Consider the following 24,238-nt stretch of genomic DNA (forward strand, 5'->3'; position numbering starts at 1 on the left):
ATCACCGTTGGGTGGTTCAGTAATCGTTTGGCCTTAATCCCGCTCGTTTCACCCCTCTCCATCACTTATAAAGCGAATGTGAAGAACTGAAGGATTTCTCGTGTGAACGCGCCAACGATGTATCTGCTGTATAAACAGGCTGCACGAGCGCCAACTCTGATATCATTCAATCGATATATCGCTTGGTGTTAACAGACCCCAACTGCATCGCACTCCAGCGTATGCCCAGACATTTTTGGTGTGAAATCGTGAATTTCAGAGTGCATTTTCATGCAGAAGCGGCCTTTAGAGCACAATTGCGCACCAAAATAGAGCATGGAAATATGTGTGCGAAAAAAACCCCACTGTGAAGGAAGCCATTAAAATCAATGGCTTCTGTTTGCTGCGCATTCGGCACACAGATTTTGCGGCTGCCCTAAGAGTTTTCGCACTGCGCCCTGCTATCTTGATGCTCTGCTTTTAGACGGAGCACAGCTGGCACACTCCGAGTATGCTTCAGCAATAATGAACAGCCAGAGAGCATGCACACAATGTGAAAAAGAATAGGACTGGAATCCGGTTGATAAGAACAGCAGCGCTATCTTAGCTCTGCACTCATGTAGCTTCGCAGGGTGATCCTGACAGGTAGGTAGTAACAACTCCTCGTCTTACAACCTGAGAGTTCCGATGATGAACTGCCATTCAAGAATCGTGCATTATGGATTTAGCTTATACAGCTTAAACTACAGTTCCCAGCATGCCTTCTCCACTTTCCCCTGCAGCCGCCTATGACAATAGTCCGCAGAGCATCACGGGTAATGTAGTTCCGAGCTCTTCACCCGTTGAAGCAGCCGCGCTGCATGCCGGGATAGGAGCAGTCAATGTGTTTACCCTTAATGCACCGCGTAGGGTCCGAATTCCACATCGTTTGTTGTATGTGGGGAGTGCGGGCGGCAGTGACGGGGGGCTTCCGCGGCTGGGTACTGTATATACCGCACTTGTATCAGGGGGAGGGGGTGGGAATGTTTACCCCTCACAGCTGCCCTTAGAAGTCACCAGTTTTCACTGCCTGGTTCACACGACCGAGTCGGAGTCCGGCGCCCGGCCGGTGACCCCGCGTACCAGGGGGCCGCTCAAAAATAGAACATTGATTTCCGCTCGTGAGCAGAAAAAAAGCGCATTCTATAGCAGGTTATGTGCGGCGCCCGCCGCGGATTCCGCATTTCAGATCCGACTGTGTGCATGAGGGCTTCATGTCCGCGGCACACGTGGAAGACCTGCAAGTCCGTGCGGAAATGATTTTTAAATACTTGCCGGTGATCACGGAGGAAAAAAAAAACAAAACACAAGTCCAAAGTGCCTCCCCCCCCCTCCTAACCGTTTGGTCTCCAAGCAACCAGAGAGGGATCCGCCTACAAATCCGCAACTGAATTGCGGATCGCTCGCTTCCATAGAGATCAGTGGAGCCCATCTGCGTGGAATTCGCGGTAAAGAAATACGCAAAACAAATCCATCTGTGCGCACGGAGGGGCGGACGCCTCATGCCTTCCTATGGGAAGCTTGAACTGCGAATCTTCCGCGTGGGTGCCAATCCCCGATTTCGCAAATCAAATCCACCCGTGGACATGAGGCCTAAGGCTGGAATCCACGAGCGTAGCGTCCGCGGTAATACACGGATCAATGGCATGGATTGAGATACGCTGCTCTGATCACATGAATTGCGTAAGCCGGAAGTGGAAAGCAAAAAGCAGCGTGTTCTGTTTTACCGTGTCGATCCGCGACATTGAGGCCATTGTGCTGTATGGTCGCAGATATACCCACAGCCCATAGGCAACTACATTGTGTACGGTATGCAGGTACCCACGGCTGGGCACAGGGCCGCGGCGGGCTCACAGCTGGGATCCCCTGCCGATGAACCTGGCTTAAAGGGGTTGTCCCGCGAAACAAAGTTGGGGTATACACTTCTGTATGGCCATATTAATGCACTTTGTAATATACATCGTGCATTAATTATGAGCCATACAGAAGTTATTCACTTACCTGTTCCGTTGCTAGCGTCCTCGTCTCCATGGTGCCGTCTAATTTTCAGCGTCTAATCGCCGGATTAGACGCGCTTGCGCAGTCCGGTCTTCTTCTTTTCTGAATGGGGCCGCTCGTGCCGGAGAGCGGCTCCGTGTAGCTCCGCCCCGTCACGTGCCGATTCCAGCCAATCAGGAGGCTGGAATCGGCAATGGACCGCACAGAAGCCCTGCGGTCCACCGAGGGAGAAGATCCCGGCGGCCATCTTCACCAGGTAAGTAAGAAGTCACCGGAGCGCGGGGATTCGGGTAAGCACTATCCGTTTTTTTTTTAACCCCTGCATCGGGTTTGTCTCGCGCCGAACGGGGGGGGCTATTGAAAAAAAAAACCCCGTTTCGGCGCAGGACAACCCCTTTAAGGACTAGTGCTTGTGATTAGACTCATATGGATGTCTTGCCGTGCTGTAAGGCGCCCCTCACAGGAGCGGATGCGTATTTGTGCGCACTTTGTGTAACGGAATCGTTGAATTGTTTTTTCTGTTTGCATCGGCATATTTTACTATATTTTTGAGCCCACAAGAAATGTTAATTTGCGTAGAGCAAACAGAGACGCACCGATGGAAATGGCTAATTAGTGTTAATTCGCTCAGATGTAATCTTCCAGCAGAATTCCGCAGCGTATCGCGCATCTCCGTGCGTATTACGCACCCCCCATTGACTTCTATGGGGACCTTTGGTGTGAAATACGCAGAAAAGCAGAACATGCTGCGTTTTCTTTTTTGTGCAATTAAAATGCGTGCGCAAAATATGGAAATGTGAACGAATCCGTTGAAATGATTGGGTTTTATTCCCTGCGTATTGCGAGGTCGGCCGCGGTCTGACTCCTTTTTTAGGTATTTTTGGATGCCGCATCATTTTGCTTGAAATTCGATTAACCAAAATTGAATCTGAATGAGTATAACTGAAGATTGGCGCATCATTCTGCGGACATCCCTTCTCATTCAGCCCCACAATACAGTCATGTTCCAACCTCCTCGTATCCCGGCTACCAGATTATCAGACATTCTGGATTATCAGGACCTCTTTCATAAAATCATGCATAACTTCTGTATCTTTCAGGTGAGAGGAGCGGCCGGCACTCATTGCTGTAAGGGTCCTGCATGTAGAGCGCCCCCCTTTTGCCACCCACCAGGCTCCCGTGTCCGCTCAATGTACTCACAGACCCAAAGCGGTGTAGAGATGGGCGCGGAGGTGGTGGACCTGCGCAGTGACACCGTCACCAAGCCCTGTGCAGAGATGAGGAGGGCCATGGCGGAGGCAGAGGTTGGAGATGATGTCTATGGTGAAGACCCCACAGTGAATGGTGAGTACAGCTGCTTGCAGTATTAAAGGGGTCTCCCCACCGCGAGCAACTAGTGGTGGTCCGACCTCTGGGAGTCCGAGTGGTAAAGCGTAGCGACCCTTTAAGGAGACTCTGTCACCTGTTTTTAGGCCTATAAACTAAGTTAAAGGGCTAAAAGTAGGTACCCTGCTGCGTTCCGGGGATGTAAGGGTTATCCAACTGCTAACGACCACTTAGCCGTCCAATGTGTATGTGTGTGACGTGTGAGTTACATGCAGAGCCTGACAGCACCTGTGATGTCAGTTACCAGGCTTTTAGCTCCGCCCTCTGATCACATGATGCTGACGTCAATACAGGTCCTTTATCCTCCTTCTGCAGTGAATGAGGAATTATGGGCAGACTACATCCCCCACAAATCCCTTCGCACTCAGTTGCTATGGATACAGCACTACTTAGTCTGCCAGTTTGTACCTGGTTGTTAGACTGCTGCACCTCCAATAAATAACCCCTCACAAATATGCACATATTGGCTCATAGCTCCGCCCCCTGATCACATGACAGTGATGTCATCACAGGGTCTTTACACATACATAGCTGGCAGTGCATACTGACCAACAACATTGAAGCATAGTCCTTCCCCACTATCTTCACATCTCCTGAACATGACATCATGTCATCTCCAGTGCTAATGCTGCCATCACCAGTCCAGCCTTTATGTAATTGTCCACCGTTCTCTAGTGTTGGAACTAACCATCGCTGTCGTGAAAACATGTCTGCACAGTGGGTTCAGCGCCGCTGTGCACCTAATGCAGCTTACATGATACATGATAGAGTGACAAGCTACAATGTCACCAGCTGAAGTTCATAAAGCACATGCAGCTTATATGCGAAAGCAACGTAGCAGAGCTTTGTGTGACGTGCATGTACCAGAGCTGTGTGTGTGTGACGTGCATGTAGCAGAGCTGCGTGACGCATTGCACCACCAGAAACACTGGTACTATCATTTCCTAATAATTACTAGTGAAAATACTAACGACGACCTGTCTGTGTGTGAGTTAGGGGGTTTGTGAGTGATCTGTCCCTGATCACATGACAGTGACATCATCAATGGTCCTTCAACCCCAGTGAGGGAGTTACATACTCCGCCCCTGATCACATGATAGTGACATAATCACAGGTCCTGTACGCACATGGCTGCTTTCCGCCTAGGTGTTCATTAGTACTCCATAACAACTGAGGCCGCCGGGGGTAAATAGTCCGCACGTAATCTGCACAAGGATGCAGGACCTGTGATGACGTCACTGTCATGCGATAAGGGGCAGAGCATGTAACTTCCTCACTGGCAATGAAGGGCCTTTGATGATGTCACTGTCATGTGATCAGGGGTGGAGCATATAAGTCATTCACTCGGGATGAGCATCACCGTCATGTGATCAGGGGTGGAGCATGTTGGTGACCTCATCACAGGTCCTTCATCTTCAATGCTGTGCTGCTTCTGATCACTGTTGTATGGGATGAACAATGTATGTAGCAGAGCTGTGTGTGTCACATGCATGTAGCAGAGCTGTGTGTGTCACATGCATGTAGCAGAGCTGTGTGGCGCATTGCACCACCAGAAACACTGGTACTATCATTTCCTAATAATTACTAGTTCTTTCAAGTCATTCCCCCGCTGCCAGCGCTGCAAGCTGCCACTCAGTGCGTTGAGCGGCGCTGCTAAATAGTCTACCTGTTCTAGTTTTATAATGGGCGGACTACTTGGCAGCGTGGCTCAATGAGTGGTGGCTTCCAAAGCAGACACCAGGGGAGGTAAGTATAATACTTACATCCCTAGATTCCACGGCTCGCCTAAAAATAAAAGACTAAATCTTGTTATTTGTATAGCGCCGACTTATTCCGCAGCGCTTTCAGGTAACCTACTTTTAGCCCACAAGTTATTGCAGATTTTGGTGTAGAACTTTCTGCGTCTTCGAGGCTCATTTCATACGGGCGAGCGCGATATCGGGCCGATAATCACGGTCCAATATTGTGCTCACCAACATGCGATTTCACCGTGGATGCGAGGCGGTTTGTATCAAAAACGACTCGCATCACCTCAAGGAAGTAGCTGTCAGTCGAGCCGGAGGGCCACGGAGTGTTTCCCGCTGTTTGCAATGGGAAACATCGCATCGCACTCGCATGCCCCTCGCACACAGCACGATGCTGCCACCCGTCCTATTGCAGGCAATATGCAAAGGCAAGCCCAAAGATAGGACATGCCGTGATTTTGTGTTCATATTCGTGCGTCTCGCAGCGCACAAATCTCATCAGCCTAAGTGCGTATTATAGAAATATTCTGCTCGAGTGAAAGCGCCCTATTAGGAATCGCATTACAGCACCACTCAAGGAAGGGGCTTCGATGCAACTGCAGCAGGGTGCTCGGCCTGGCGTAGCCCTCCATTACTAGTATTGCCAATCGCATTTTGAACGAGTCTCCTATACTTCCAGTAAGTAAGCCCCCTTAGGTTAAGTCAACCCCTAAACCATTTTGTTTCTTTTTAGAGGTTTGCTGATTGTACCCCCATTTAACCCTTTCCAATCCAATTTGTATCCTGGTTTTCCTAGGGGGCTTACTCTTTTTCTGCCGTTATACAACAGCGCTATCTGCTGGCTAAAGCCAGTACTGCATGAGGTGACATGTTGGATAGGCTCCGACAACAGAGAGGCTGGCAATATACAGTAAGAGAACCCCGACGGATGTCTTCCAACATCAGATCTGTACAGCCTCAAATCATAATGTCTTCAGAGGTCAGACAGTGGATTGGAAAGGGTTAAGACCTTTGTGGGCGGAGCGGCCCCTAAATTGTAAATGAGCTAATTCATATGTGTATCTATCCGCACAGAGATTCAGCGATACGCGGCGCAGCTCCTCGGAACCGAAAGCGCTCTCTTTGTGACCACCGGGAGCATGGGCAACCTCATCTCAGGCAAGTCGCCCGTCTTCTAAGTGACCGTCCAGCATTTTGTATAAAGCTCTAGCACAATAGTATCAGCACCCCCAGCAGCGGTTTAATCTATTTTGTGTTTTAATCTCAGCTTGCTGTCACTGAACGGAATCACTCCTCGCAGCCTATCAGAGCTGCTTCATAACCAGCCATGCGCACACATCAGCCATGTTTTCAGCATGTCATTAACTGCAAGCAGAGATCTCGAACATATTGAGAAGCTCAAACAGTTTTTTATTAACCCCTTAAGGACGCAGTCCTTTTTTCTTCGTTTTTCCTCCCCCATTTTAAAAAAATTCTAACTCTTTTATTTAACCATCGAGATAGATGTCTGAGGGCTTGTAGAGGGAAATCGGGGAAAAAAAATGAAATTCCGCGATCTTTAGGAGCGTCTACGGCGCACACAATGCAACAAAAATGACCTGATAACTTTATTCTGTGGGTCAGCGCCGTTCCTACGATACCAAACATATGTAGTTTTTTTTGCTGTGCTAATTTTATTTTTTTCGAATTTTTAAAAAATTATTTTCTGCCGCCATCTTCTGACAGCCATATATTTTTTTTATTTTTCCGTCGACACAGTTGTGCGAGGGCTCATTTTTTGCGGGACGTCCTGTAGTTTCTATTGGTACTATTTTGGGGTACACATAACTTTTTGATTGCTTTTTATTTACATTTTGTCTTAGAGACAGGGTGAATAAAAAAGTACAATTCAGTTTTTTTTTCCCTGACAACATTCACCATGCGGGGTAAATAATGTGTCACTTTGATAGATCAGACTTTTATGGACGCAGCGATACTAAATATGTATTTAGGTTTTGTTATGTATTCTTTTATTATAAATATGGCAAAAAGTTTAAAAAAAACCCAAAAACATTTATTACCTTTTTTCTTAATCACTTGATTGTTGATCACTCCTGCGGTATGATGTAATGCCATAGCCTAACATTATACCGCAAGCTGATATGCAATCTGCAATGGCAGCCCGGGGTGCCATGGCAACCACACGGCACTCCTCCGCAATCTCATTGTGACCCCTGAGCATTGATTGGGGAATTTAAAGGGTTAACAGCTCCGACGAGCGGCGCTGCATATCTGAGCAGTTGCGGGTGGGTCTTAGCTGTAAGAAACAGCCAGCACCCGCATTGTATGGAGCGGGATAGAGCACTGATTCCCTTCCGTGCAAATCCTGAACTTCCAGGACGTAAATGTACGTTCTGTAGCGTTCCGGTATAAGGAGTTGTCATATCACAGAGACCCCAGTGGCACGCGATCATTGATAGTAATTGTAAGTCACATGTCCATTTTACTGCAGCATGGGCATGACAGTGCCAGTCTATGGCAGTGACATCAACATATAGCTTGTAGCAGGGCTGCATTGCAGGAAGGTTATAGGTTGTATGAAGGTGCAGTACACATTCCACGTTTAACGTCCGTCTCTCACCGCAGTCATGGTTCACTGTCGGGACAGAGGATCTGAGGTCTTGGCTGGAGATGAATCTCACATACTCTTCTACGAGCAAGGAAGCGTAGCACAGGTAAGGCTCCTGGGCTAAATGGAGATCAGCCAAGCTTTCTACTTGGTAGTGTATGTTGTGCTGCCACCTGGTGTCCGCTGCTTATAACAGCAGAGACTATTTGTAATGACTCTACAAGCTTTATCCAGCAGAGACTGATGTCAGATGGAACACTCCCTCCTCGCACATAGTTTAATATTCTCAAGCTCATTTCCTTAGTGCCTTTTGGTTCTATAGAGAAGCTGTGTGTATGTATAATATATATATATTAGTGCCGAGGGCCAACCTCACTCTCCTCCTCTCCCCTCATCCTTTCCTTGGTACATAGGCTCTGTATACACACCCCATATACCATTCTAAATAAATCTCAAACCTTATATAACCATTGTTACAAAGTTGAGCAAGTTTGTAATGCACTTCAAATCTTATTCTTTTTTTTTTTTGCAAAATCTCTGCTTGCTTTCAGTGAATGACCTTCTCAGAAGGTAAAAACCTGTGCAGCCCAATTCTTCTCACAGCTAAGATTCTTTTATTTGCAGTGGTTTCTACATTAGATAAAGCTCAACATACTAGACTGGAGACCGCTACATTGTGTCTATGCTGATACATTGTAACTATCAGGACATGAGATATTTATCTTACAGAGGTTTGTCTGATTGGATACAACTGCTGCAAATTCTCAGTTTTGAAATGTTTGGACGCTTGGAAGCAAGAATGTTCCCATTCACTGACGGCCAGTGGAGATTCTGAAAATGCTGTGAACCCGAAACAATGCATATTAGAAAGTTGCAAAACTTTTCTTTATACATTGATTACTCTTCATTTGCATGAACTCAGAAAAGCCCTTTGAGGATACGCTCCCCTTTAAGTGGGCCCCCTGCTGATTTTTCGCAGCAGCAAATTTTGTATGAAATGATACATTTTTGGGGATTTTACCCATGTGGTGGTCGAATTGCCTTATTTTGTTTTTCTTCAGATACCACAATTACTTTTGTTGTGTTTTGGTTTTTTCTCCGTGACCTAAAAGTAAACGTTTTTTACTTTTTATTTATAGTTGTTTATATGTATAGAATTAGTATATTTGTAAAGTATGGGAACGGGTTCCTCATTTTGACTCAGATGTCTTGCTATATAATATATTGTTTTGGATTACAGGGCGCATATGGAGACTGTTTTGGTCGGCGTCGGCTTTGGGTCATTTTCTTTTTTATGTACCGTATATACTCGAGTATAAGCCTAGTTTTTCAGCACATTTTTTAATGCTGAAAAAGCCCCCCTCGGCTTATACTCAAGTGAGGTTAAAAAAACAACTAAAAACCCACAATACTCACCTCCCAGCCTGCGTCTGTGTCCCCGGCACGATGGTATCCCCGGCTGTGCGGCAAGCTACTTGAGAATTCTCCACGCTGTCATCTTCCTGCTCAGCTTTAAATTCCCCCGCCATCAGCGCTGTGTAGGTAAGCGCTGTGATTGGATCGAGCGCCAGCCAATCACAGCCGGCGCTCGATAAAGACGGCGGGGGAATTCAAAGCCGAGCAGAGAGATGACAGCGGGGAGAATTCTCAAGCAGCTTGCTGCACCGCCAGGGAGACCATCGCGCCTGGGACACAGACGCCGGCTGGAAGGTGAGTATTGCATTTTTTCTTTACCTAGTATATACTCGAGTATAGCTCAGCTAATACTTGAGTATATACGGTATATATTTTTATTTTCTACTGTAATTTTTTTAAATGTATTTTTGTAACTTTTTTGATCATCTATCTCCCACATGATGTCATATAAGACCTCAACGGGCCATTGGCATTATCTTTTTTTTTTTATTTCATACTTTTCCTCTGTAGCTGGGGCATCCATAGAAGCCCCAGTTACAAAGGAAAACCTCCCCCTGTAGTGACAATAGTCACTAACAGAGCTGATCAGAGTCTGCTAGGACCCTGCAGCTCTGCTGTGACAGAGGGGACCAAGTGGTCACTTGATCTCCGCGTCGCATAGTGGAACAAACACTTCCGCTTTCACTTTTTAGTACATTCAGCCCTATGTAGCCTGGGAAGGAGAAGGCAGAAGTGGTTCAAAACTGATTCTCTGGGTCCTTCGCTGTATCTGACAGCTGAGGACCCAAACTGCTCCTGCTTAATTGCGGAAGCAGAGGCTGCGCTGGACTTCTACTATTGGCTTGGATTAATGCCTAGGACCAAGCACCCCATATTTACAGCACTTAGTCCTTAAGGGTTTAAGATGCTGAAGTGCTGAAGAATCGCCACAGATTTCATCTTTGCTTTGCAAAGGTTAAAATCTGCAGTGAAGATCCACGCCCGACCTTGACATGCTGTGCGTTTAACCCCTTAACCTGTGGTGGATATATCCATCATGAGTTGTAAGAGCTGGCTCTGGAAAAGAGCTTGCTTCATACCCAGCAGCTATCAGATGTTTATGACAGCTGACATTTTAGCCCTACATTATGAGCTGAAACTATTTGGCTTACTGAGTCCGGGGATGTAAGTGTTCTACTTACCTCCCTCGATGTCCCCCCGATGTTAGCGCTGGAAGCCACCGCTCAGTGCCTTGAGCAAAGCTGCTCAGAAGCCCACCCATTCTAATTTTATTATGAGCAGACTACTTAGTGTGCCACTGAATGTACTGAGCAGCGGCTTCCAGCATTGATAGCAGATGTATAACACATCCCCAGATTCAGCCGCTCACATACATTTATCCCATAGGGCTAAAAGTAGGTGACAGGGTCTCTTTAAATGACGCAGTCCATGCTGGTGTCCAAGCAGCTGGCTGGAGGAGGTTGAAGGCTGCCATGGATTTCAGTCTATTAGTAGGGCTTAATAGGCTGTCCATATAGGCACAATATACTGCAATACTTAAGCACTGCAGTATACTGTTCCAGTGATTAAACAGGTTTAAAGGGGTTGTCCCGCGAAAGCAAGTGGGTCTATACACTTCTGTATGGCCATATTAATGCACTTTGTAATGTACATTGTGCATTAATTATGAGCCATACAGAAGTTATTCACTTACCTGTTCCGTTGCTGGCGTCCTCGTCTCCATGGTGCCGTCTAATTTTCAGCGTCTAATCGCCCGATTAGACGCGCTTGTGCAGTCCGGTCTTCTTCTTTTCTGAATGGGGCCGCTCGTGCCGGAGAGCGGCTCTTCGTAGCTCCGCCCCGTCACGTGCCGATTCCAGCCAATCAGGAGGCTGGAATCGGCAATGGACCGCACAGAAGACCTGCGGTCCACCGAGGGTGAAGATCCCGGCGGCCATCTTCACAAGGTAAGTAAGAAGTCACCGGAGCGCGGGGATTCAGGTAAGCACTACCCGGGTTTTTTTTTAACCCCTGCATCGGGTTTGTCTCGCGCCGAACGGGGGGGCTATTGAAAAAAAAAACAACCCGTTTCGGCGCGGGACAACCCCTTTAAGCTCAAGACCCCCCCATGGGGATTTAAAAAAAATAAATAAAAAAAGTAAGTAGAATTTTAGTAAAAATAAATATTAGAAAAATATTTAGAAGTTAAATCTTTTCCCTGCTTTTATGTAAAAGATGAAAACAATTTTTAAAAAATAACGTATTTTGTATCGCTGCATCTGCAAGAGTCCAAAAATATCACATTATTTATCACACACAGTGATAAAAAATCCACAATGCCAGAAATGCAGGTTTTTTTGCCTCTCCTATTACATTTGGTGCATCACTTATATAAAAATGGTGTGTAGAACAGTCCTAGATGACCGTGGATCTCTGTGTGAAGCCAACTGATGGTACGTCCACGCCGGAAAGATCTGCTGCCCTACCAAAACGACTTGGCCCCTGTCCTGTGGATACGGGATGAGTGTCTAATCGATGGGGGTGTCCGCGGATGGATGGAGCTGTAGTGATGAACGTGCGCTGCTGCTCAATGTATCTCTATGGGCTGTCGGCAGGTCGCCATGTAGTTAGCCACGTATTACATTTGCCTTGTCGCAGGTTGCCGGAGTGTTTCCTCGCGCTGTACAGACCCTGAAAGACGGTCGTCTGGATCTGAAAGACTTGGAGAGCAAAATCCAGCATAGCTACCCAGATGTGCACTTTGCTCAGACGTGTCTCATTTGCTTGGAGAACAGTCACAACCGCATGGGGGGCCGAGTGTTACCCCTGTCCTATATGAAGGAGGTGCGTGGCGTTTACCTGGCTGTACTATGTGTAATACTATTCCAGTGAAGCTAACTGTCTTCATCCTATCCAGGTGCGGAACGTCGCCGATCGCTACGGCCTGAAGATCCACCTAGATGGGGCACGACTATTCAATGCTGCGGAGGCACTGGGGGCGGAGCCAGCAGAGATTGTCCGATTCTGTGACTCCGTGTCACTGTGTCTTTCAAAAGTAGGCATTGCTTAGGAAAAGTATAATCCTGAGAGTAATTCCATGGACTCTGTCTATATGGAACGCCTGTGTTTTGGTTACAGGGACTTGGGGCACCAGTGGGTGCGTTAATTGGGGGCAAAGCAGAGTTTATCGCTGAGGCGCGCCGGGCAAGGAAGCTGCTTGGAGGAGGGATGCGTCAGGCTGGTGTACTCGCTGCCGCTGGACTAGTAGCACTGAAACACGCCAAAGACAATGTGAAGTTAGATCATCAGAATGCCAAGATATTTGCCAAAGGTAAGAGGGGGCAAGCATCGTCTCAAGGGGAGGAGTACGCAGAGCCTCTACAAGTCTATGAAGCCTTGGTGACTCTCTGACCGATAGCTTCTTAGATCAGGTCAGGACCATAACTGGCTGACACAAGAGGAAAATAGCAGCTAGTTATCTACTCTAACAAGCAGTTAGTTTAAAATATATAGAAACTCCACTGGAAATGCATTGATGTAATCCAACATTTGCTACAAAGTGCAGAAAGTCATCACCTCTCAATAACAAGCAAGCGATTCATCTAAGGAAGCCTTTTTCACGTAGGTGGTATCAGTGAACTTACAGAGGGTCCCACTAGAAGTACTAAAATGAGATCTGATCGTTTGTTAATTGAAGCTTGGAGAGGGGATATTAGGAGTCAGACTTGGCCAAGCCCTGAACATCCACGATCTCCAATTCCTTACTTAGTACCTGAAGTTCATAGACTTTTGTCAAACCCGGCCAGGAGACCGATTCAGACTCGAGACCAGATGCTCCATACCCCTACATGCCCCTCTTCATAAGTCTATGGTTGCACATTAACCACTTAAGGACCAAGCGCTGTAAGTTTATGGCGTTTGGTCCTGGGCTTTAATCCCGCCCGATAGCAGAAATACGATTCGGGATTACAGCCTCTGCTGCTGCAATCAAGCAGGAGCAGGTCGGGTTGTCAGGTGTTAGTCACAGCCCAGAGCCTGAAGGAGAAGGGAGAAGTGGTTTTTAACCATTTGTGTGTTCTCCTGGGTACACAGTGCTCAATGAGCGCTCTGCACTAAGAAGTGAAAGTGGAAGTGTTTCTGCCACTATGTGGCCGGTGGTCGCGTGATCGCCGGGAGCCCTGTTACAGCAGAGTTCAGTGACTATAGTCAATACAGGGGAATGTTTTTCCCTGTAATTGGGGCTCCTATGGATGCCCCAGCTATGGTGAAAAAATATGTAATAAAAATTTTAAAAAAAAAGACTATGTGAATGACCCCCAGAGGTCTTGCGGGACATAGATGGTTAAAAAAAAATGGTTACAGGAAGAAGTAAAAAAAAATAATTACAGAATAAAGTAAAAATATATACATAAAGAAAGTGTGGGGGAATTGTGTGCGGAAAATGCGAGGGAAGCAGATAACTTTCTGTCAGTATGGCAGCCATGGATAGAATTTGAGTCCTCCACAGAGTTCCAAGACTTGTTCTCTTAGGCCTCATGTCCACGGGGAAAATCAGGCCCGCTACGGATTCTCCATGTAGAATCCGTAGCGGGTCCCTCCTGCCCCGCGGACATGAGCGCTGAAAATAAGAATTAACTCACCTCTCGCACGCTCCGGATCTTCCCTTCGTCGCGGCTTCATCTTCTCTCCGTCGCTGCCGGATCTTCTTTCTTCGGCCCGGCGGATGTGCACGGCACGTCGGTTGCGTGCCGCGCGCATGCGCCGGCCCGAAGAAATAAGATCCGGCCGCGACGGAGAGAAGATGAAGCCGCGAAGAAGGGAAGATCCGGAGCAGGTGAGTATAGGCTGATTTTGGTCTCCCGCGGATCCGGACGGCTTCCATAGGCTCCAATAGAAGCCTGCGGGAGCCGTCCCCGCGGGAGACCCGCACGAAAATGGAGCATGTCCAGATTTTTTCATGCTCCATTTTTTTTTTACAATCACTTTTATTGACCATCCGCGGGTGGTCAATGCATCCCTATGGGATGCGGATCCGCATGCGGGTGATCCGCTGCGGATCTTAAATCATATTTAGCCCGTGGACATGAGGCCTTAGGCATGAAGAATGCAGGACCCATCTGTGGGTCAACGGAATGGCAGAGTTAACAATACTAAACCTACCTGCTTTCCCCTCTTTCTCTTGTTTTATTTCTTCAATCAAAGCCAACGCCAACTCAGACCGCCGCCGTATGCGCCCTGTGATCTAAAACCATACATATTGTATATCAAGACGTCCTAAATAAAACGAGGAACCCGTTCCTGTTCTTTATTTTAGCATAAATATGCTAATAAAAAAAACCCTATGAATGTTTAGAAAAATCCTTTTTTTACCTCCAATAAAAGTAAAAAAAAAAAAGCGAGAAAGAAGTAATTAAAAATATAAAAAAAAAAAAAAAAAATCAAAAAAAAAAAAATCGCCCTATGTGTGACAGAAAAAAACCGCAGCGAAAATCATTTTGGTAGCTGAAGGCAAAAAAATAGGGAAGTAAAGCCACCACATGGGTAAAATACCTAAGAAGTGTCTGGTCCTTAAGGTCCAAAACAGCCTGGTCCTTAAGGGGTTAAATATGCCATTTGGATGAAGGGGGCACAGATTGTCAGGGTAATAGATAGTTTTAACAATAGATACAGCTCTGCATTAACTTCTCATTGTCTTCCACTGATCATCCACAGGTCTGCTACCTAGGCTTCGTAAAACAAACTTAGCATGCTAGGACAGGGGCGGTAACGGTGGAGACATAGGTTAGCCGGGTTGAGATAGAGGGGCCAGGCAGGTGACGCATACAGGTGGTGATTGGCTGATGCAGGCTGTCACTTTACCCGCTGGTCTCCTATCCCTACTCTTGACAGTGTCCCATCTCCACTTGCATTTCCCCTTTTTTACTGTGAGTGTCTCAGGTCCCATCTCCCCTGGCTAGGATCCCGCTCGTGTGAGTGTCTCACCTCCCATCTCCTCTGCCGACCCCGCTGGTGTGAGTGGGCCATCTGCGCTCCCGAACCACTCCCGACACCACATCAGTGTCTCTGCTAGCCCTGGCATCTGCGTGGCTGTGCTGATAGTCCTGCTGTGACTCGCCCCCGCACCGGCGTCCCAGCTCGGGTTTATCTCTCAATCTCCCTGACTGCCTCCCATCTGCGCTCCCTGGCCCTCTGTCACAGTCCCCGGCACCCTCCCATCTCCGCTCCCCCCAAGCCCTTTTTTGTCTCTGCTCACGGGCACGCTGTGAGTCTCCCCACCAGCCTCCACAGTGTGCTTCCGGCTCCGCTGTCACTGTGCTACCCGGCGGCCTGCTATCGATCCGCACGACGGCCTCCCATGTCCACTCCCGCCACACTGTACTCCTTGCTCTGCTGTCACTGTTTTCCCTGCCGGACTCCAATTCAGCCAATTGGCAGCTAGGGGCGTGAACGGGGCGTTACCTCCAGCTAAGCCCTGACCCTACCCCTAGCTTTCGGTGTAGACATAATGCACCACTACCGATAGGGGCATAGTACTTTCTGGGCTCGGTGGGAGTTGTGGCTTCACAACAGCCAGGAGGGTACAAGCCAATGTTGCAGTACCCACAATGCCTACCTGCGGCAGCCAATAGCCTTATTCAAAGTCAACTCATACCTTCAGACTGGAGTTCCTCGGCGCGCCCTTTACCTAAACAAAACCAATACATGTCTGAACAATGCTGGTACGAAACTACGTCAAGCCGTTCTGATTCATCCTTTTAGGGCTATTTCCTACTACGCTGCTCAGATGTTTCATAACTTAGTAAATGTTACAGAATGGCTCATTGAGAGCAGAATGTACACATATGTAAATCTTAAGATTTGCTAATCACTACTGCAGGTACTATTGAGTCACAAATTAAAGGAATGAGGTCCTTACATCACAGAAATGATGGGGTGGGTCCCACCTCTGCGCCCCTTGTCTATGGAGAGAATAGGTACATTCTCCATAGAGTGTAATGGTGAAGTGGCTGCCCATGGCCCTCTCCATTCAGGTATAAAGGGAAAGTGGCCGCATAGTTTCTGCAATGGACTTACATCAGGTACCCTGGGGTGGACATGGCACTAATGAAAATTTGACTTTAAAGTATTTGTCCCAAAGTAATAAAAAATATAGAGAGATTCTAAAAAATGAACAAATTCAATTTGCATAGTAATAATCTGGGCATGAGGTGGCACTTCCATATTATGGTGCCACCTGGTAATCACAAATAGTCAATGTATCACAGCACACGCTTCACCTTATTCTGTAAGGAAGGATAACAATACATAGATGGTGCACGCTCAACACGATCCTGGATCCCGGACCAAGAGTATGTCAATCCCACGAAGAAGAGAAGAGCAGCACTCCAGGGAATAAAATCACTTAAAGGGGTTGTCCCGCGAAAGCAAGTGGGCGTATACACTTCTGTATGGCCATATTAATGCACTTTGTAATGTACATTGTGCATTAATTATGAGCCATACAGAAGTTATTCACTTACCTGTTCCGTTGCTAGTGTCCTCGTCTCCATGGTGCCGTCTAATTTTCAGCGTCTAATCGCCCGATTAGACGCGCTTGCGCAGTCCGGTCTTCTTTTCTGAATGGGGCCGCTCGTGCCGGAGAGCGGCTCCTCGTAGCTCCGCCCCGTCACGTGCCGATTCCAGCCAATCAGGAGGCTGGAATCGGCAATGGACCGCACAGAAGACCTGCGGTCCACCGAGGGAGAAGATCCCGGCATCCATCTTCACAAGGTAAGTAAGAAGTCACCGGAGTGCGGGGATTCAGGTAAGCACTGTCCGTTTTTTTTTTTTAACCCCTGCATCGGGTTTGTCTCACGCCGAACAGGGGGGCTGTTGAAAAAAAAACAAACCCGTTTCGGCGCGGGACAACCCCTTTAAGTATCTTTATTCTGCCCATGAAACACAAACAACGTTTCGATTTAAAGCAGGATAGATTATCCACCAAAACTAGAGATGAGCGAACGTGCTCGGCCACGCCCCTTTTCCGCCTGAATACTGCGATTTTCGAGTACTTCCGTAATCAGGCGAAAAAATTCGGGGGTCACCGTGGCGGCGCGGGGGGTTGCAGTGGGGGGGGGGGGGGGGGAGAGAGGGCTCCCCCCTGTTCCCCGCTGCTAACCCCCCACGCCGCCACGCCTCTCCCCGCCCCCCGGCGCACACGAGTACTTTTCACCCGAGTAGTGAAGTACTCGAAAATCGCGGTGCTCGATTGCGAAATCGCCCTTACCGAGTACGTTCGCTCATCTCTAACCAAAACCCATAAAACTAGCTCCTGAGTGTTTTGCCCAAAAAAAGGCTAATCGCGACTCCAGTATCACTAATATAGAGGACGAATAGCACCGCCAGTAAGTAAATCATGGCGAGATCCATTGGTGCCTTATGCATGAAGCTATGGGCTGAGTTAAACATGGCCCCCCATTTTCTGAGGGTCCATTCACTGGTATGCTGGTGTATAATATACTGATAGGTAAGGGCTGCAGGGCTGATTATTAGGTCTCTATGTTGGGTTTGTATTGATATACTTAACATATAGTTGTGGCAATGCAGAGTGCCCTATTTAACTGTTGGGATGCGAACATTTGGATCCGCTAGCCGTATATTAGTGACGCTGTTGACGTAGATGTGCGCGTTCTACGTTATGGCAGGGTAACGAGTCATGCGAGATCTATGAATTCTTGCACATGCGCAGTAGCTGCGATAGGATATAGCGTTGAAGGTACATCATATGGGCATATCAGCTTTGCATCTGTTATGCTGCTGATGTGCACGTATGATGTTTTCGCTATGGAGGCGTAATGTATCGCACGGGAACAGCGAATTTTCGCGCATGCGCAGTCGAGACGCAGCGGGACTTCGCCCTGTATGTTATGTTTCGCATTACATTCGTGGTATCGCGAGATCTTTAATGGGATCTCGTTGTATGGGGATCTCGCTGTATGGGGATACCGACGTCATAGCAGGCGACATCATCGGTGAGATACTAACAGGGTTGCAGTGAAATGTCGCGCATGCGCAGTCGGTACGCAACGGGACTTCGCCGTGTATGCTACGTTTTACACTACATTCGTGATATCGCGAGATCTTTAATGAGATCTCGTTGTATGGAGATGCTGACGTCATTAACATGCGACATCATCGGCAGGGATACTAGCAGGTTTGCAGCACAGTGTATGACATGAAAGCACTGATGTAATTAATTATGCATCGCTCACCTACGTTGCAGACACTGCATCACCCCATGTGATCTATTTTAATGGGTTTATGATGTATTGTCCTGCGATTGGTGGAGGTGTGGTTATTGGTACTATTTAAGGTTGTATGTCTGTATACGCTATTTAGAACTTGACAAAGACCTTGGAAGTAGGGGCGAAACGTTGTTTGTGTTTCATGGGCAGAATACAGATACTTAAGTGATTTTATTCCCTGGAGGGCTGCTCTTCTCTTCTTTATGGTGCCGCCTGGTGATGAACATATAGCCATGTGTACCTCCATCTAATAAGTGCTGGCAGACACACGGCCAGGTCTCTACATAATGAGCCTCTGTTCACTGGAGAGCAGCCAGGACAAATGGCTTTTTATCTCCTTGTGAGGGAAGAAGCAGAACCTCTAGGGCAGGGGTGTCAAACTCATTTTCACAGAGGGCCACATCAGCCTTATGGCTGCCTTCAAAGGGCCGATTCTAATTGTAAGACAGTAAAGTAAAACTGAACCCCATAGTGGCCTGATTGGTAATAAGGTCCCCCATAGTGGACAGTGGCGCACACTATTATACATATATATATAAACACAGACGCACGCTATCACGCAGACATATAACACAGACGCACGCTATCACGCACACATATAACACAGACGCACGCTATCACGCACACATATAGCACAGACGCACGCTATCGCGCACACATATAGCACAGACGCACGCTATCGCGCACACATATAGCACAGACGCACGCTATCGCGCACACATATAGCACAGACGCACGCTATCGCGCACACATATAACACAGACGCACGCTATCGCGCACACATATAACACAGACGCACGCTATCGCGCACACATATAACACAGACGCACGCTATCGCGCACACATGACACAGACGCACGCTATCGCGCACACATGACACAGACGCACGCTATCGCGCACACATGACACAGACGCACGCTATCGCGCACACATGACACAGACGCACGCTATCGCGCACACATGACACAGACGCACGCTATCGCGCACACATGACACAGACGCACGCTATCGCGCACACATGACAGACACACGCTATCGCGCACACATGAGACGCACGCTATCGCGCACACATATGACACAGACGCACGCTATCGCGCACACATATGACAGACGCACGCTAGCGCGCACACATATGACAGACGCACGCTATCACGCACACATATAACACAGACGCACGCTATCACGCACACATATAACACAGACGCACGCTATCACGCACACATATAACACAGACGCACGCTATCACGCACACATATAACACAGACGCACGCTATCACGCACACATATAACACAGACGCACGCTATCACGCACACATATAGCACAGACGCACGCTATCGCGCACACATATAGCACAGACGCACGCTATCGCGCACACATATAACACAGACGCACGCTATCGCGCACACATATAACAGACGCACGCTATCGCGCACACATATAACACAGACGCACGCTATCGCGCACACATGACACAGACGCACGCTATCGCGCACACATGACACAGACGCACGCTATCGCGCACACATGACACAGACGCACGCTATCGCGCACACATGACGCAGACGCACGCTATCGCGCACACATGACGCAGACGCACGCTATCGCGCACACATGACACAGACGCACGCTATCGCGCACACATGACACAGACGCACGCTATCGCGCACACATGACAGACACACGCTATCGCGCACACATGAGACGCACGCTATCGCGCACACATATGACACAGACGCACGCTATCGCGCACACATATGACAGACGCACGCTATCACGCACACATATAACACAGACGCACGCTATCACGCACACATATAACACAGACGCACGCTATCACGCACACATATAACACAGACGCACGCTATCACGCACACATAACACAGACGCACGCTATCGCGCACACATGACAGACACACGCTATCGCGCACACATGAGACGCACGCTATCGCGCACACATATGACACAGACGCACGCTATCGCGCACATATGACAGACGCAGGCTAGCGCGCACACATGACAGACGCACGCTATCACGCACACATATAACACAGACGCACGCTATCACGCACACATATAACACAGACGCACGCTATCACGCACACATATAACACAGACGCACGCTATCACGCACACATATAACACAGACGCACGCTATCACGCACACATATAACACAGACGCACGCTATCGCGCACACATATAACACAGACGCACGCTATCGCGCACACATATAACACAGACGCACGCTATCGCGCACACATGACACAGACGCACGCTATCGCGCACACATGACACAGACGCACGCTATCGCGCACACATGACACAGACGCACGCTATCGCGCACGCATGACACAGACGCACGCTATCGCGCACGCATGACACAGACGCACGCTATCGCGCACGCATGACACAGACGCACGCTATCGCGCACGCATGACACAGACGCACGCTATCGCGCACACATGACACAGACGCACGCTATCGCGCACACATGACACAGACGCACGCTATCGCGCACACATGACACAGACGCACGCTATCGCGCACACATGACACAGACGCACGCTATCGCGCACACGACAGACACACGCTATCGCGCACACATGAGACGCACGCTATCGCGCACACATATGACACAGAGGCACGCTATCGCGCACACATATGACAGACGCACGCTAGCGCGCACACATATGACAGACGCACGCTAGCGCGCACACATATGGCACAGACGCACGCTAGCGCGCACACATATGGCACAGACGCACGCTATCGCGCACACATGACACAGACGCACGCTATCGCGCACACATGACACAGACGCACGCTATCGCACACACATATGACAGACGCATGCTATCGCGCACACATATGACACAGACACACGCTATCGCGCACACATATAGCATAGACGCACGCTATCACGCACACATATAGCATAGACGCACGCTATCGCGCACACATATAGCAGACGCACGCTATCGCGCACACACATGACAGATGCATGCTATCACACACATGACACAGACGCACGCTATCGCGCACACATATGACAGACGCACGCTATCGCGCACACATATGACAGACGCACGCTATCGCGCACACATATGACAGACGCACGCTATCGCGCACACATATGACAGACGCACGCTATCACGCACACATGACAGACGCACGCTATCACACACACATGACAGACGCACGCTATCACACACACATATAACACAGACGCACGCTATCACGCACACATTAGCACAGACGCACGCTATCACGCACACATATAACAGACGCACACTATTACGCACACACACACACATTATTTATATACACACACAAGGACACTTCTGCATTTTTATACACACCTGCATCCACTGGCAGGTATACTGGCTGCTCTCAGTCCTTCTTGGGCCCCTGATGTCTCCCAGGCCTGCAGCCATGAACAGAGGAAGGGCCAGTGAGGGGAGATCAGCGCTTAGCAGGCTCTCACCCTGCAGCTGCTCCTCCTCAGCGTCGCTCTCATGTTCCCTGCAGTCTTCTTCCCTCCTCCGCGGCCGTTGTCAGTCTGCTATCGGCACTCCTCCATTACTGTCTGCACTAGACAGTACAAGCCGATAGAAGATCGCTTACTGATAGCAGCACGGAGGTGAGGGAACTTACTGCACAGCCGGCGGGCCACAGAAGGCAGCGGGCCTTGTGTTTGACACCTGTGCTCTACAGTAACACAGCAGGGTAGCCAAGACAATTATGACAGGTGCAAGAGGGAGAAGGAGACTGATCTAGCCCAGCAGCACCAATGACATGCATATTTGCTGCCAATCCCCATGCACTATCTCAGCGTGTATGTGTGCGTAATAAGCACCAAAAGAGAACATATTGTGATTTTTTTTTTCAGCCGTTACGAAAAACCGCCGGTGTGAGGGCCCAATACAAGTCAATGGGCTATTGACAGTGCGGGTCGTGCATGGAAAATCTGCACTAATGGTGAATGCACATGCTGCGCAACAATGATCCTTCAAGCATACAAGCGAAAAACAATTGCTGTTCACCGTTATGGATAAAAACTCACAGCATGCTCCATTTTCCTGATTTTCCAGTAGATTCCGAACGGACGACCCGCAGCCCATCTGCAATTGACATTGTGGACAGGCCGCGGGTTCCGCAGGAGAAAAAAAAAAATCTGTATGCGCGGATGCCGCCTGGGCACAGGGTCGGATTCCACTGCGTGCTGCCCATGTGCATGCGGCCTAAGGAACATTGATTGGGGTGGATTGAAAACCAAACTGGACTGAATTACCCAGTTAAAGAAATGGTGAAACATGGCTGCTTTCTCCTGGAAGCGGTTCCACAACTGGCCATAGGTTGTCGGGCGTTGTAGCGGGCAGAGTAGAGCTACGGTACCCCAGTGCAACCTGGAGACAACTGCGCTACTGTTTCTGGAAGAAAGCAGCCAAGTTAAGTCTGCAGATTTTATATTATCGTAGTTGACCTGACACCAATAGCCTTTTACTCACCCACTTCCCCATTTCCTTGCAGCGGTGCAAGAGCTGGCCTGCCCCCTCTGCACCACAGACCCCTCTGTAGTGGACAGTAATATGGTGCTGCTTACAATCACAGAGCCGCTGTCGGGTCAGGAACTGTGCGATCAGCTGTGTGCGGATGGCCAGCGGTCCGGCGTAGCAGTGAAAGCACTGGCCTTCTCCCCTCGGACCGTGCGACTCGTCTGGCATCGTGACATCTCTACAGAGGACACATTGAAGGCACTAGAGAAACTCAAATGGGTGCTGCAAAAATACAAAACTGGGGCAACCCAGCCGGAGGCACCCAGGGGGTGAGCAGTATTTGATTTCTACTCCTGGCACATCATGGCTTTTAGGCACATGAACGTATAATAAAGGAATGTGTATACCCATACCCAGTTCTGTGTTAACAGCATCATGGGCCCCCGGGCAAAGCAGTGTACTGGGGCCCCTACGACAACTACTCAGGAATAAGAGTGTAAATCGTCAATAAAATTAAACTACTAACTCACTGACGATGTATTACATGTCACAAGATGAGCCACACATCCGTCCAGTGGGAAATCGCTCTTTTTATTATAGAAACTATGGGTAATTTCCTAAAGGAATTATGGGTAATTTCCTAAAGGAATTATGGGTAATTTGAAAGTGAAACAGAAAGTGACAAAATTCAAGTCTTCACACATGGCAGACAGATTGGAGCCAAGTTCATATCTCACCACACAACATCACATATGAAATGTTAACATACATAATTAGTATGGTGCCCCCGGGCAAGTGGCCATCAGGCCCATGCGTTAAGGTGGCACTGGCATACCCAAAGACAAATATGTAACAGACTGCTGTCAGCAGGGTGGAGTACCAGTCTCAAAGAATTAAGCTAGCTAAGCTGTACAGCTGTGTCTGCAAATAATAGATGCCGTGAAACTACAAATCCCAGCAGACTATAGCTGTCATGGCATCCGTGTACGCCACATTATGTGAGTGGATCTACGGGTCTGCCACCCACAGTGGCCCATGAGCCTCTGAAGTATAGCAGCGTATTATACAATGATCAAACCCAGTCATGTTCAAGCCTCACGATGGGACAAGTATGGGTAAAAAGCCAAAACCCCAACTTTCCCTACTTTAGGGCTATTTCAGACGGCCGTATATTGGCTCGGTTTTCACGCCGAGCCGATATACAGTGTCCTTGTCTGCGGGGGGGGGGGGGGAGATGGAAGAGCCAGGAGCAGGAACTGAGCTCCCGCCCCCTCTCCGCCCCTTTCCACTATTTGTAATAGGAGGGGGC

The 24,238-nt window shown here is 48.6% G+C and overlaps 1 protein-coding gene across 2 annotated transcripts; it reads left to right on the forward strand.

Moving 5' to 3' along the window:
• The first annotated feature begins 847 nt into the window (after positions 1 to 847).
• LOC136587614 (uncharacterized) lies at positions 848 to 23,458 on the forward strand. 2 transcript variants are annotated; one of them, XM_066586309.1, is made up of 8 exons: positions 848 to 959; positions 3,117 to 3,360; positions 6,222 to 6,300; positions 7,768 to 7,861; positions 11,809 to 11,994; positions 12,068 to 12,205; positions 12,289 to 12,481; positions 22,964 to 23,458. In XM_066586309.1, the coding sequence occupies exons 1-8, from the start codon at positions 861 to 863 to the stop codon at positions 23,260 to 23,262; spliced, it is 1,332 nt and encodes a 443-aa protein (XP_066442406.1). In that variant the 5' UTR covers positions 848 to 860; the 3' UTR covers positions 23,263 to 23,458. The 2 variants fall into 2 exon arrangements, with proteins under 2 accessions (XP_066442406.1, XP_066442407.1); XM_066586310.1 differs by lacking the exon at positions 848 to 959 and adding an exon at positions 1,395 to 1,466.
• Positions 23,459 to 24,238: the final 780 nt, after the last annotated feature.

This window comes from Eleutherodactylus coqui, chromosome 13 (assembly GCF_035609145.1).
Source record: "Eleutherodactylus coqui strain aEleCoq1 chromosome 13, aEleCoq1.hap1, whole genome shotgun sequence".
Lineage (NCBI taxonomy): Eukaryota > Metazoa > Chordata > Amphibia > Anura > Eleutherodactylidae > Eleutherodactylus > Eleutherodactylus coqui.

Bases quoted from the DNA above. Each gene is read 5' to 3' on its own strand.
- LOC136587614 (XM_066586309.1), top strand. From the start codon at position 861: ATGTGTTTACCCTTAATGCACCGCGTAGGGTCCGAATTCCACATCGTT. The intron at 960-3,116 runs GTACTGTATATA...TGTATCTTTCAG, and splicing joins CGGGGGGCTTCCGCGGCTGG to GTGAGAGGAGCGGCCGGCAC. The intron at 6,301-7,767 runs CTCAGGCAAGTC...TCCGTCTCTCAC, and splicing joins GGGAGCATGGGCAACCTCAT to CGCAGTCATGGTTCACTGTC.